This window comes from Ascaphus truei, chromosome 17 (genome assembly GCF_040206685.1).
Source record: "Ascaphus truei isolate aAscTru1 chromosome 17, aAscTru1.hap1, whole genome shotgun sequence".
NCBI lineage: Eukaryota > Metazoa > Chordata > Amphibia > Anura > Ascaphidae > Ascaphus > Ascaphus truei.
In genome coordinates, this window is record NC_134499.1 from 38,564,589 (window position 1) to 38,576,634 (window position 12,046).

The 12,046-nt window shown below is 38.8% G+C and overlaps 1 protein-coding gene across 3 annotated transcripts in view; it reads right to left on the reverse strand.

The window, feature by feature from the left end:
* CACNA2D3 (calcium voltage-gated channel auxiliary subunit alpha2delta 3) overlaps positions 1-12,046 on the reverse strand; it is a 597,478-nt gene that overhangs the window by 145,062 nt on the left and 440,370 nt on the right. For all 3 annotated transcript variants that reach the window (XM_075574868.1, XM_075574867.1, XM_075574869.1), the window contains one exon: positions 6,758-6,838. In XM_075574868.1, coding sequence (XP_075430983.1) covers positions 6,758-6,838 — 81 coding nt within the window. The remainder of the gene's footprint in view (positions 1-6,757; positions 6,839-12,046) is intronic.

The window sequence follows — 12,046 nt, forward strand, 5'->3', positions numbered from 1 at the left end:
AGAGCGAGCTGTTGGATGTGCAGTACCTACAGTATGTAGTGCTGTAGACACCATTTTTTCAGGCCTTACATACAGTATACAGTATATGGTAATACACAAGGCACAGTGGGATACACTGACTTTCCCAAGGCTATATGAATCTGATACTGCAGCACTCTTCCCTATCAAGACTTTGTACATACAGTACTATAGACATGCTTGAATAAGACACTTGAATTGTCTTAGGATAACAATATAAATCAGATACAATGTGGATAAATACTACCCTTATCATTCCTTCTTGTCTGACCAGCCATGAAAACATAGATTTTTGTGAGAACAGCCACTATCATGAAAAAAGCAGTTATAGTGAATTGTCTTTCTATACGTGAGCATTAAAGCTGCAGTTCAAGCTGCTGTTTTTTAAAAATATATATATTTTTTTTTCCCCCATTCAATATGTGCATCAATACAATGTACACACTGACAAGTGATTAGCTAAGCTGCAGATCGATCTGTTCTCCTGTAATCAATCGCTTGCTCCGGGTTATTTAATTCAGTTCTTGCACAGCATTTTGGGAAATGTAGTTCCTGGAATATGATTGACCGGGCAGTTACTAGATACAATTGGTGCACTGCTAGAGAGAGGGCGGGGCTCAAGAGCCAGAGTCTATCAGAAGGGGAAGGGGCTGTCACTTTGGAAATGCTTCCCATATTAGATAATGTTTTTAAAACATTTTTTTTTAATGCTACAAGTATTTTCTCATAGTACAGAACTGATTTATTTAAAAAACACACATGTATATTGCTTGGTCTGCTGCTTTAAGATAAGCCTTTCACCTGCCCCAAATGAATACATTGCCGTATGGTCAACTTAGAAATAGCGTATATCGCTGAGTGGAACTACTGAAACAAGAGAAAAACAGCAATAAATTTGAATAATACTTAATTAATAAGAATATTCAGCTGATGTGCAATTCTCCACCAGCCGATTACTAGAGAAAAACAAAGAAGTGTATTCGAGGATTTGTACTTCCATGGTTTCTCTTCCAATAGTTACAAATATTTCCCTGGATGAAATGTGCCCAAGGAAATTTAGAGTCAAATATTGCAGGGTCCTATTACACTTAAAGGGTTAAGCGTATGACTATGAAAATGTTATTATAAATGACCTAATGCAAAGATGAGAAGGCCAGGAATGTAGGGCAACTGCAATTGTTCTCCAAGTATTAATGAATCTTGTAAAGCAGTGAAAACAAATACATTGTTTATGAAGAGAAATGCTGCTTAGCCCAGACAATGAAAACCACGTTATGCTATCCTATCACGTGGGCATTCTAGCCATTGAATTATCAATCCAGCTAACCCAGAGAAAAGGTTTTATAGAACCCCGTCTAATAATAATATTCCAAATGCATTCAGAGCGATCACTCCTCACGTACAACACACAATAGCGAGACTGCCAACGTTTATATTATCAGCAGACAGCTGGTAGGAAATATGAATTGCTGTTTAGATAGTAATCCTTTCAAATCTTTCACCTGTTTAGTCCTGACAAGCAAATAATTAATTGCAGATCAATGTGTTAATTTGCCTCAATTTAGTTAATGTCTTCTTTAGCCTTATGTTAATGGATATATCCATATTAATTCATTCAATGCTAAATTTCCTAGTAACACACACACACAATTCAAATTGTCTGTACATTCCCTTTTGGTCGCCGGTGATTAATTACGTTTTGTAGCATTTTAAATACTGTACCGTACCTTAACCGAAAAATACCCTATTTGCTCGTGACAGGGGCTGATCATATCCATGACTCATTAAATAATCAAAGGGAACATTAGTGATCACCTGTAACATAAAAGTTACCAATCTCCTTCACTGGTGCCAGCAAATCAATGGCCAAAATACTGCAAATCGGCCAAGTAAAAATGAGCACTGATATTCTCTGGCAGATTGTCCTTTTCATTGCTGGACACTGGAATAAGCGGCTAAACATTTGGACAGATCAGCACTGGCTAAACATTAAGATAACCATTGCCAGTCTATATGCCAGTGTATAGTCATTTGTCATAGCGACGGGTTACATTTTCTAAATGTCAAATACTGTTTGAGTTGCCTGAGCTGCAACTGTAAAGTAGTCTGATACACTTTTGGGAGTGAAAGAAAAGCATTACAGTACTCGTTTTCTTGGCCAGGAATTCTTTATTTGGCTAACTGAAGTATTGAAGAAAGCTTTTCCCAAAATGTATACGCAATTCACGTTATCACTTTTGCCTGGTGAAGCTACAACAGAATCGTACTGTTTTGTAACTTGATTTTTTTTAGCCATAAAGGTTATTTATCACTTTATTTTGATTAATTGCGACCTTTTAAAGCAAAAATTATTTTTTCCAACTCCCTTTTCCCAGCTATTGTTTTCTGTGCTTAAGGCTTTTTAATCATTGTGTGGGGCATGTTTAGAAACAAACATGCTTGCATGTAGATGGCAAAAGATGACAAAGGATTGTGGTCTCCCCCCAAGGCCTAATTCATTAAACAAATGTTTTCCATGTTTGAGCTGTTTGTGTATTCCAGAAACACTCTGTTTTGTGACTTGGTACAAAAACAATTAGCTTATTTCCAAGATTGTTTTTTTTTTTTAAGGAAAAAGCTAACAATCAGTCCATTATTTCAATTATCCAAATTTGTACTTAGATGTTGATATTTGTAATCAAACATTTTGCTGTGTGGGTGGGTGCATGGGTGTGGGCTTGCGGGTGTGTATGGGTTTGCGGCGTGTGCCTGTGTGGGTGCATGCGTGTGTGTTTGTGGGTGTGTCAATAACATTTACGTATAGACTACAGATGCAGCGACAGTTATTAGAAAACATCACGCGGTGTATACCTCGGAATACCCATGTCATGGCGCAGGATTTCGTCCAACCGTACTGCCTTAAGACGCGAGTGCAGGCGAGTGCAGAAAATGGCATTTAGTGTTATGGTTTTTAAACACCTGAAATTGACACAGTTGCACAGTACTGTGCACATTACAATTCATTCATTTCACTGCACACAAAGAAACAGAATCCATGAAATTCAAACAAAGCAACCGCGATAAACACGTGTGCCTGGGGCGATTGGCCGCGTTAAATGTCGCGTGGAATACAGCAGCGCACACGAAAACGGCCCCGTGATTCGTTCGAATAACGGCCGCTGCATCTGTATATGTAACATGTATTCTATGTACTCTAGAAAACAGCCGATAGTGAGTGAAATGCTGACAGTAAAAACCTGGATACAAATGAACTCGAAGAGATTATAAACTGGGATTAAATGATGTTACATTTTACATTTTCACCTTTACTTAATAAATCTGAACTATCTTTTTATACGCTGCTATGTTCTAATAGACATTGGAGTAAAGTTTCCTGTTCTGTATGATACATTTAGGACTGGGACTCGTGCTTCATGTTACTTCTGAGTTGACATCATGGAATCATATGTGCAATACACACATTACACGACATGTGATGGTGACGTGATCACCGTGACTTTATCGGACAGTTAAGACGTCCAGTATCTGGTTTCCAAAGCAATCAATTATTTTTACACACGCAGAAATGAATGCAGGTAATTTAATACTGATTATGTCCTTGCTCTATTTCATAGATTAACAGGGAATTCCCCAGCAGAGGCGCCCAGCCAATGTCCCTCTGACATACTGACGGGTAACAGAGAAGCCACTCAATAGAAATATATATTTCATAAATGCATTAGGTCTGCCAGCAACAAACACTTTTCTACATACCTCCTCCCAGCGGATACATTATACACTTTATTACCCCTCTGGTGAGAATAGTTAAGAGTTAATACCATTTTCCCTGCTCCATTTTCCTTTGTCAACAGGTATTTCCCCCCCAATATTCCCTGGTACTAGAAATTCTAATTAATGGACCGTAACGTGCCTTAGGGCATAGCACTACTTAGTAGAAACGAGCTGATATCTCTGTTAAAAAGTTTGCTTCAACTTTTACCCCTATAGTAAATATCAGTAGCACTAAAAAGGTTTAAAGGTGCAATCGCACGTGGCCGGCGGGGGAAAAAAACAAACATTTGTAAACAATTGGAACAATTTAATTGGCTTCCTTAACCTAATACAAACGTGCTAAAGTGAAAGAGTTGGCCTCTTTTCTTTCCCTGGAAATGAACTGTAAATTGCATTTCTTAGGGGCCTCTGAATGGGGGAGTGTTTGTTACCCTTAGCCCACCCTGACCTTATCAGAGTGAGTCCAATAAAGATAAGGGGAGGGGAGAGAGAGGTTCTGCCTGTGCAAACTCTTGTTGAACACACACTATCACAGAAAAGAGAGGAGCCAGACGGAACCAAACCCCTCCCATGTCTCCGCCCCTCAGGTTCACAAACACACTTGAAAAGATTATTTAAAATACTTCTAGGTGTCGGATTTTGGTGAGAAAAATACACCAGTAACCCAGATGCAGCCTCTGAAACATGTCACGGCCATTAGTGCACTTTGGTCCTAGTAAGGATTGCAGCATTAACAAAAGAAAAAGATACCGCTAGCAAATAAAAACGGAATTTAGAGTTGACCAAAGAAAGAAGCAAAAGGCATTTTGCACGTAGCGTAGGTCAGTAAAATTACGACCCAACAGGCGGAGTGCAGACGACTTCTACATAGGCGCACGCGCTGTAAATAGCGCCTGGCTGGCGTCTGTGTCCAATTTAATAGCGTTTCTTAATTTAAGAAGGCTTTCTAATTGTATGCCTACTTGGCCCAGGTATAAATCAGACTATTAAGAACACATGCATTGACTGCTCTGCTGATGCACAGGCGCTGTCTGGAACAGAATCCTTTACAGAACAATAGGCCAGGAGGAAGGGAGATAATGCATAGGGGTGGGGTGTTGTGTGTGGGTCACGTGGGAGAGAACACTGCTGCCACGCGGAGCTCAGTGGAGTGACGTCTCTCTCCCATTATATAGTTGCATATACAACTCCCAATACCAGTTACGTAGGTAGTTTGGAGTGATGCGTCAGTGTACTCCTATTAGTTATTTATGACTAATATCCAATAATATAATATCCTTTGCCATCCACTTTTCACACTTGTTGGTGGATTATGCTGCCCGGTGCAGTGGGGGTTCCCTTATAATGTAGATATCAAGCATCTCTTCCAAGCCTATTAACGCTCTAATAAGTCTATATCCAAAGGCACATATAAGAGCGACAGAGGATGTGTCTATATAACATATCTCACTTGTAGACAGACAGCTCCTATATAGCGATCAAATGAGGCATTGCTTGCACTGCCTCTAAAAATAACAGCATTTTTCATCACCTCTGGGTTTATTATGAGTGTCATTTACCTATATACCTTTATTCGTGCAATTGTGGAGTTTGAACAATAGACAATACAGCCTTTAGAACTGCCGTTTTTAACATTTTGTATTGCAACATCCAGAACAATTGCTACATTGATACCAATGAATCAAATCCTCAAAGAGAGATGTATTACTCAGACCAGTGCTCAATCATTCTAAGTGCAGCTAGACAATTACATTGTTACTAAGATTTGGCAACAAAAGACAAAGGAAAATTACAATGTCCCCCTTCTTTTTTTGTTTCTACCCCTCGTATTTACTCACACATACACACCCTTTTATTTGTTTATTTTAAATGAATATGTGACATTTTTGTACTTTTCTCTTTGTTGTAATTTTATTGGAATATTATTAAAAGTTATATTTGACATTTGGCTATCTGATTTCTCACTGCAGTGTGGCATTTTGCCACAATGTAGTCCTTGCACATTCTAGAAGATATCTATATTTTACAGACTGAATTTGGACCTCCTCTCGATTCCAGGGATGGTAGTGATCCAATGTATATAAGTATGGAGGACTGAACCTGGAGCAATTAACACAATTCGCTGTATTTCAGAGAATGTATACAGCCAAAATAATTGCAGAGAAAATTCCCACCCGAAAAGAGTTTTAGTTTCAAAGGCATCTGATGATACAAATACATTGCACATGGCAATGTTTAGCACACACGTAATTGTTAAACACAGTCCTATCGTGCTAATCTAAGACTTAATTAGCATGGATTGTTGCCCAGATGCTAACAACTCTTTTGCACCTAACTTCAAATCATATGTTAAACACAGAAATAATGTTGGCGCATAGCTACTATTTTTACGCCAACTATATTTTTGCATTTCCCACAATTCATTAATCCAATTGTATTTTTGCGCCAGTAAAGAACTGAAGTTAATCTTGGACACACTAGCCCCAACGTACATAGCTGCAACATGTAATTCAGCTGTACAATTATGTACAAATATATTATAGGACGTATTTTGTTGGTCGATGAACCATATAATTCACGGGGTTTCCTAAGTAGCAATTTCGCTGTATGAAATATTGAGATGTCATAATAATTGCACTGGTGAAACCCTTTCAGATTTTAGAAATTAGACCACTGAATTGCTATTATTGTTATTATTAAATGAATCAGCCAAAAGTCATTTTGTGGCTTACCAGAGCAGGACAGATGAGCAATTGTTTTCCAGTGAACTTCAACAGTTTTGCATAGGCCGATAACAGCCTTGTGTGACTTGCCTGCAGTTCTCACTAGTCTTTAGCAGCTGCCCGCTGCACAGCATGGAATGCACTCTGTCTTGATGTTTAAGTCATTACATCATTATGAAGGCAATGTCTTTGTCCATCACTAACAGTACAACACAAAGCATATAAACACGATAAAACCTATGTACCTGCCACCACAGGCGATTTTCTGTCATCTAAAAGTTGAACGGCTGTGCTCGCTGTCACCACATTGCTTTTGTTTTCTGAACCTGAAATATATCAAACAAAAAAAAAAAACAATTTTAGACCATAGCATGCTCTGCAGATTAAAAAAAACGGTAAAATAAATATTAATAAACAATCTTCTAAGAACAGAAAGTGGAACAAAATTGACCATGTGACATTGTTCTTCCAGATCATACAACATGTCCCACTAGAAACGCAGACTATTACAGAGCTTCCAAAGCTTTGAATGGTAATGTTGACACAGTATGTTACAATATATCTTCAAATATCACACCAGACAGAACAGTAACATCTGCATATGCCACTTACAAGGCATGGCCGAAGCAGGTCCTAACTCTCACCTGGGTTAAAACTCTTATTAACCTGTATAATTACAGGAAGAATTATCACATTGGATCTGTCATAACCAACCTGGCGAATTGAAACTGACCTGCCAACTTGGAGAGTGGGGTGGGGCATTCTTCCTGTAATTATACAGGTAAATAAGAATTTTAACCCAGGTGAGTGTTAGGACCTGCTTCGGTCATGCCTTGTAAGTGGCAGCAGGCTTAAGACGCAAACTACAGAGCGGAAACTACACATTTTGGTGTTTAAGAGCAATGGAGACATTACGGAGAACCAAAGGCTGATGTTAGTGCTTGTTATGTAAGTTATAGTGGTAAAAAAAAAAGCTTATTGAGGTCCATGTTAAAATGGATTTGAAGCAAAAGGTGACACTGTGTGCTCATTTGCATGTCATTTCCCAGAATCCCTAGCTGCAGTGGAAGCACTGTATGCTAAGGGATGGTGAAAGGCAGAGTTGCAGACCTGTCTGAGACATGCGAATGTGCCCACAAGCGATCATTTTATTTGCGGTACACTGTACGGTGGAGAGTTTTGTCACTTTTTTTACCCACCATAACTTATTTAATGTGTGGTTGAAACCTATCCCAGCTTCAAATTGCTAAGTCAGTATAACCAGCCTCACCGTGACGAGACCCAAAAGGTCAAAGCATCTGTCTGTGAGTGGGTTTATTGTCTATGTACGTCTTTAACCTGAAAAGATGTGTAATACCGCAGGCATAAGCGTATAGGGGTCCATGTTTAAATGGATACGAAACAAAAGGTGACAGTGTGTGCATTTGCATGTAATTTCCCAGAATCCCTAGCTGCAGTGGAAGCAATGTATGCTAAAAGCTGATGGGAAAAAGCTGGGTTGCATACCTGTGTCAGACAGCTGAATGTGCTCACAAATGGTATAGTTATTTGCTGTATGCTTTTCTGCTAAATTGTGAACTTTTGCTTGTGAGGAGCCTCATGGTTAGCTTTTCTCCAGCTGCTTGTGATATTATTTAGCATCGAGGTCTTACAAATATAGGATATTGTTGATTCTGCCAGTATGTAGCATCATTAATGTACAAAGCGCTTCACAGCAGTAATACACGTGACAATCATACAAATAACAAATAATATAAATAACACATAAAGCGGAGAAGCGTTGCAGACATAAAAGTAACATTTAGCAAAAGGAGTCCCTGCTCGGAAGAGCTTACAATCTATTTGGTAAGTAGGAAGAACGTACAGAGACAGGAGGTGGGCGTTCTGGTAAGCGCGTCTGCAAGGGGCCGAGGTTTATGTATGAGGTGCACAGTTTACTTTCAATAGCTACAAGCTGGATCTTTAACAACGCTACACTTTGTAATGACTTGTAAGTGTAATGTCTTCTATGCTACTCATATTGAGATACTATAGTCAGAACATAGTGACTCATGTGTGCAGACCTGTAATTAGTTTCTTCCGGATCATAGGCGTTTATAGCTCACCATTTTTGAAGCATCTGTAGCACATAAAAGTGTGAACTCTCTATTCATAAAACTTCATTGTTCGGGTGATGGCAGGTCCTACATTTCCAGACAATATTGTGGTTTCTTAAATATTGTATGTTTCAAAATGTCTGAAAAGACCACAGATTGTACATGCAACAGCAAGTCTGTCTTTTTCATACTTGTTTCATGATCATCAAAAAAGCTGAATACACGAGGATTTGTGAGCAAAATAAGACCGTGCACAGATTTCTCCAACCTGAAGGGAGCACGCGATGTTTATTCTATTATATTAAAATGATCAAATTTGATGGAAGATCACGCAAGGTCAGACATTTTTCTGTTCCTTTTGCAAATATTGACACTTGTCGGGATTTTTAGCCGCACTAAAGCAGCAGATATGAAACCCTGCTTATGAATGACCTTTTAATACCATCTTGTATTAAAAGATAAAAGTATTACAAAGGTAATGCCGATGACCAGGATGAAGACAGTTCCCCTTGTCTACCAACTGCAATTAATGTTGGGACCAAATTATGTCTTTTGGATTTGATTTTTTTCCCCATACATTGTTTCTGTAAAGTGCTTGAATTAATTGTGGTACTATATCTGTGGCAGACAATTAACTTGGTCCAGTAGAAGTTAGTAAGTTAACAGTGGTGTCGCTTGGTGGCTTAAGTCATGTGGCATTTCAAAAGCATCTTACAATAAGTACGATTTAGTGGGGGATAAACTGAACAATTTCCAGTCAAAAATATGTTTTCAATTTCTCAGGGTTAAGCAGAGGAAGAATTATGTTTGAGGAGGACATTTCTGGGATAATGGAGAAGATGATGTGAAATTCATGCAAAAGAAAATAAATCAATGATGACTTTTCAATAGTTTCCTCTCAACAAGTTTAATTCCTTAGAAGGAAATGCCTTTTCCGAAGTGTAGAGATGGCGAGAAAGTATGAAGCCAATCAGGATACTACTACTGTTGCGGCCCCTTTTATCCTCAAACATCCCCGAATTTTTTCGGGGATGTTTTCCGTATGTCACGCACTTTGCCGCGTTCAGCCACATTCATGGCTAGACAGCGCTAAAAACGCTAAACAATGAAACCGCCCGCGGAGCCTAAAACGGCCGGAACATGCCGCGGTTTTAAAAATCGCGTTGAAACGGCCGCACGAGGCTAAAGGCGGCCGCCACTGTATATATTGGCTTATTTTAGTATTTCTAGTCTGGATCAATGGTACACGCTCCTTTTTCTTGTTGTAATTGGTACAACTGCTTGATGTTTCACTCTTCTCTAACAGGTTTCTTAATAGACTAATTGTTCTGTGATTTTATTTCCTTTTAATTAATTCCTGTCAGCAGCTTTAGAGCAGTTCCAAAGTACGGAGAAACAGTTTCAGGCGAGGAGATCCGGCTTGTGCAGCCAACACAACATAGACAAACAAATACTTCAACGTGCAGGTCTCCTGTAGGACAGAGGTACAAAGTACAGTACATCTCTACTCACAAGTTCTTAATGCAATTCTCCATTTACTGTGACCGCCAAGAACAGAGGAGAAACAACGTTTCAGGTGATGATGAAAGGTCCATATGGGCCCTGAAACATTGTTTCTCCTCTGTTCTTAGCGGTCACATTAAATGGAGAATTGCATTGTTAACGTGTGAGTAGAGATGTACTTTGTACTTCTGTCCTACAGGAGACCTGCACGTTGAAGAATTTGAGTAGCTTAAGAGCACAATATAACACTATCTTTTTACTTACTTGCTGGAAAGAGGGCAGTAATGTACTTTTCCCTGGACTACACTATCTGCAGCATTGTATACACGGTGAATTTGTTTTTAGTGTTTGTATTACATTGGGAGGAATACGTGGCAGTTATTGGCATTGCAGTTGAAGTTAATGCTGTAGCTCAGAGAAATCACCCACAGTGGAAGAATGTACAGATGAGGAATGTGGTGCATAGTGGCTCAATGACAAGGAAAAAAATCTTGCTGGCCATGGGTTTGTCTCTGTCTTATTTATTATATATAATAATATATATTACTATACTCCTCACAAGGTCCAAATGCACTTTTTGCTTTTGCCTATTCAATGTATTATAAACTTTAAACCAAACCATATAAAATATAACTCTCACATCCACCACCAGTTTAAGTTCTTTCAAATCTAAGGCTGTCTCACACTTTAACCTGGTCTGTAACTGTTTCATACGCTCATAATATATATTTTCTTTAACTGTGCACGCAATGTCTTGTATATAATGTATACCCTGTTCATTTATGTAACTGTACTTGTAACCATGTATTATTTGTTTTACTCTGTGCCCAGGACATACTTGAAAACGAGAGGTAACTCTCAATGTATTACTTCCTGGTAAAATATTTTATAAATAAATAAATAAATAACATATACTATACATCTAATATGCACCGACCTTGACACCTTGTAGACGTACTTACCTGAACGCCCTCCTACTGTCCCTGCACGTTTTCCCTTCACTTCCTGCACTTCCTGCATTGTTTTCTGTCTCAAGCGCTTATTCCCACTATGGGGCCTATGCAGAGAGCAGCGAATTTTAAAATTGGCGAATTTATTAAAAAGTAGCTTTTTTTGGAGAGTTTTATTCTCCATATGCAGAAAAGTGCGAATTCTGCTATGTTTAACATGGGTGCGTGTGGCGAGTTTAAATTGGCGAGATGCGCGCTTCAGAAACGTGTAAAAACAAATTCGCGCCTTTTTTTTCCCTTTGCAATGGCCGCGAGCGGCAGCTTCTTGCCAGTTTTTTCTGGCGAGGCAAAAAGGAGACAATCGCGCCATTTTATTGGCGCGAACAGCCGCTAGATGCCGTTCGCGCCTCTCTGCATACGGATATTTTTAAAACTGGCGAGATTGAGGTTCTCGCCAGCCGCGAGGCGAGTTTTACAAATAGAAAAGAAAAATTGGCGCGTTTTTCGGAACTCGCCATTTTCTGCTGCTTTCTGCGCGATTTTCTCCAAAAAATGGCGAATTTCGAAATAGCGCTGCTCTCTGCATAGGCCCCTATATGTTTTATTATTATGTCAGGTTTATTACTGCTGTGTGTACATGGATGGCACGATATAAATAAAGATAAACATACATACATACATACATACATAATATTATAGTAGAACAATTTAAATTAAATAAAGAATAGGTTGATGCAGATTTATTACAGGCCAGTTATGATGTGCAAATTGGTACAGGTATTTAATGTCAATCTAAATAGTTACAATAGTTCATTTCAAGAATATCACTTTGTATTAATAAAAAGGTATGTTGTTAATGTTACATGTACACAGATTACAATGAGATCTATCACATTCTGTGTCTCTGCCCCAGCTTGCACCTTGGGGAGAGACAGGAGGGGGTTTTGGGGAGTTACATGGTGCACAGATTATAATGGGATGTATC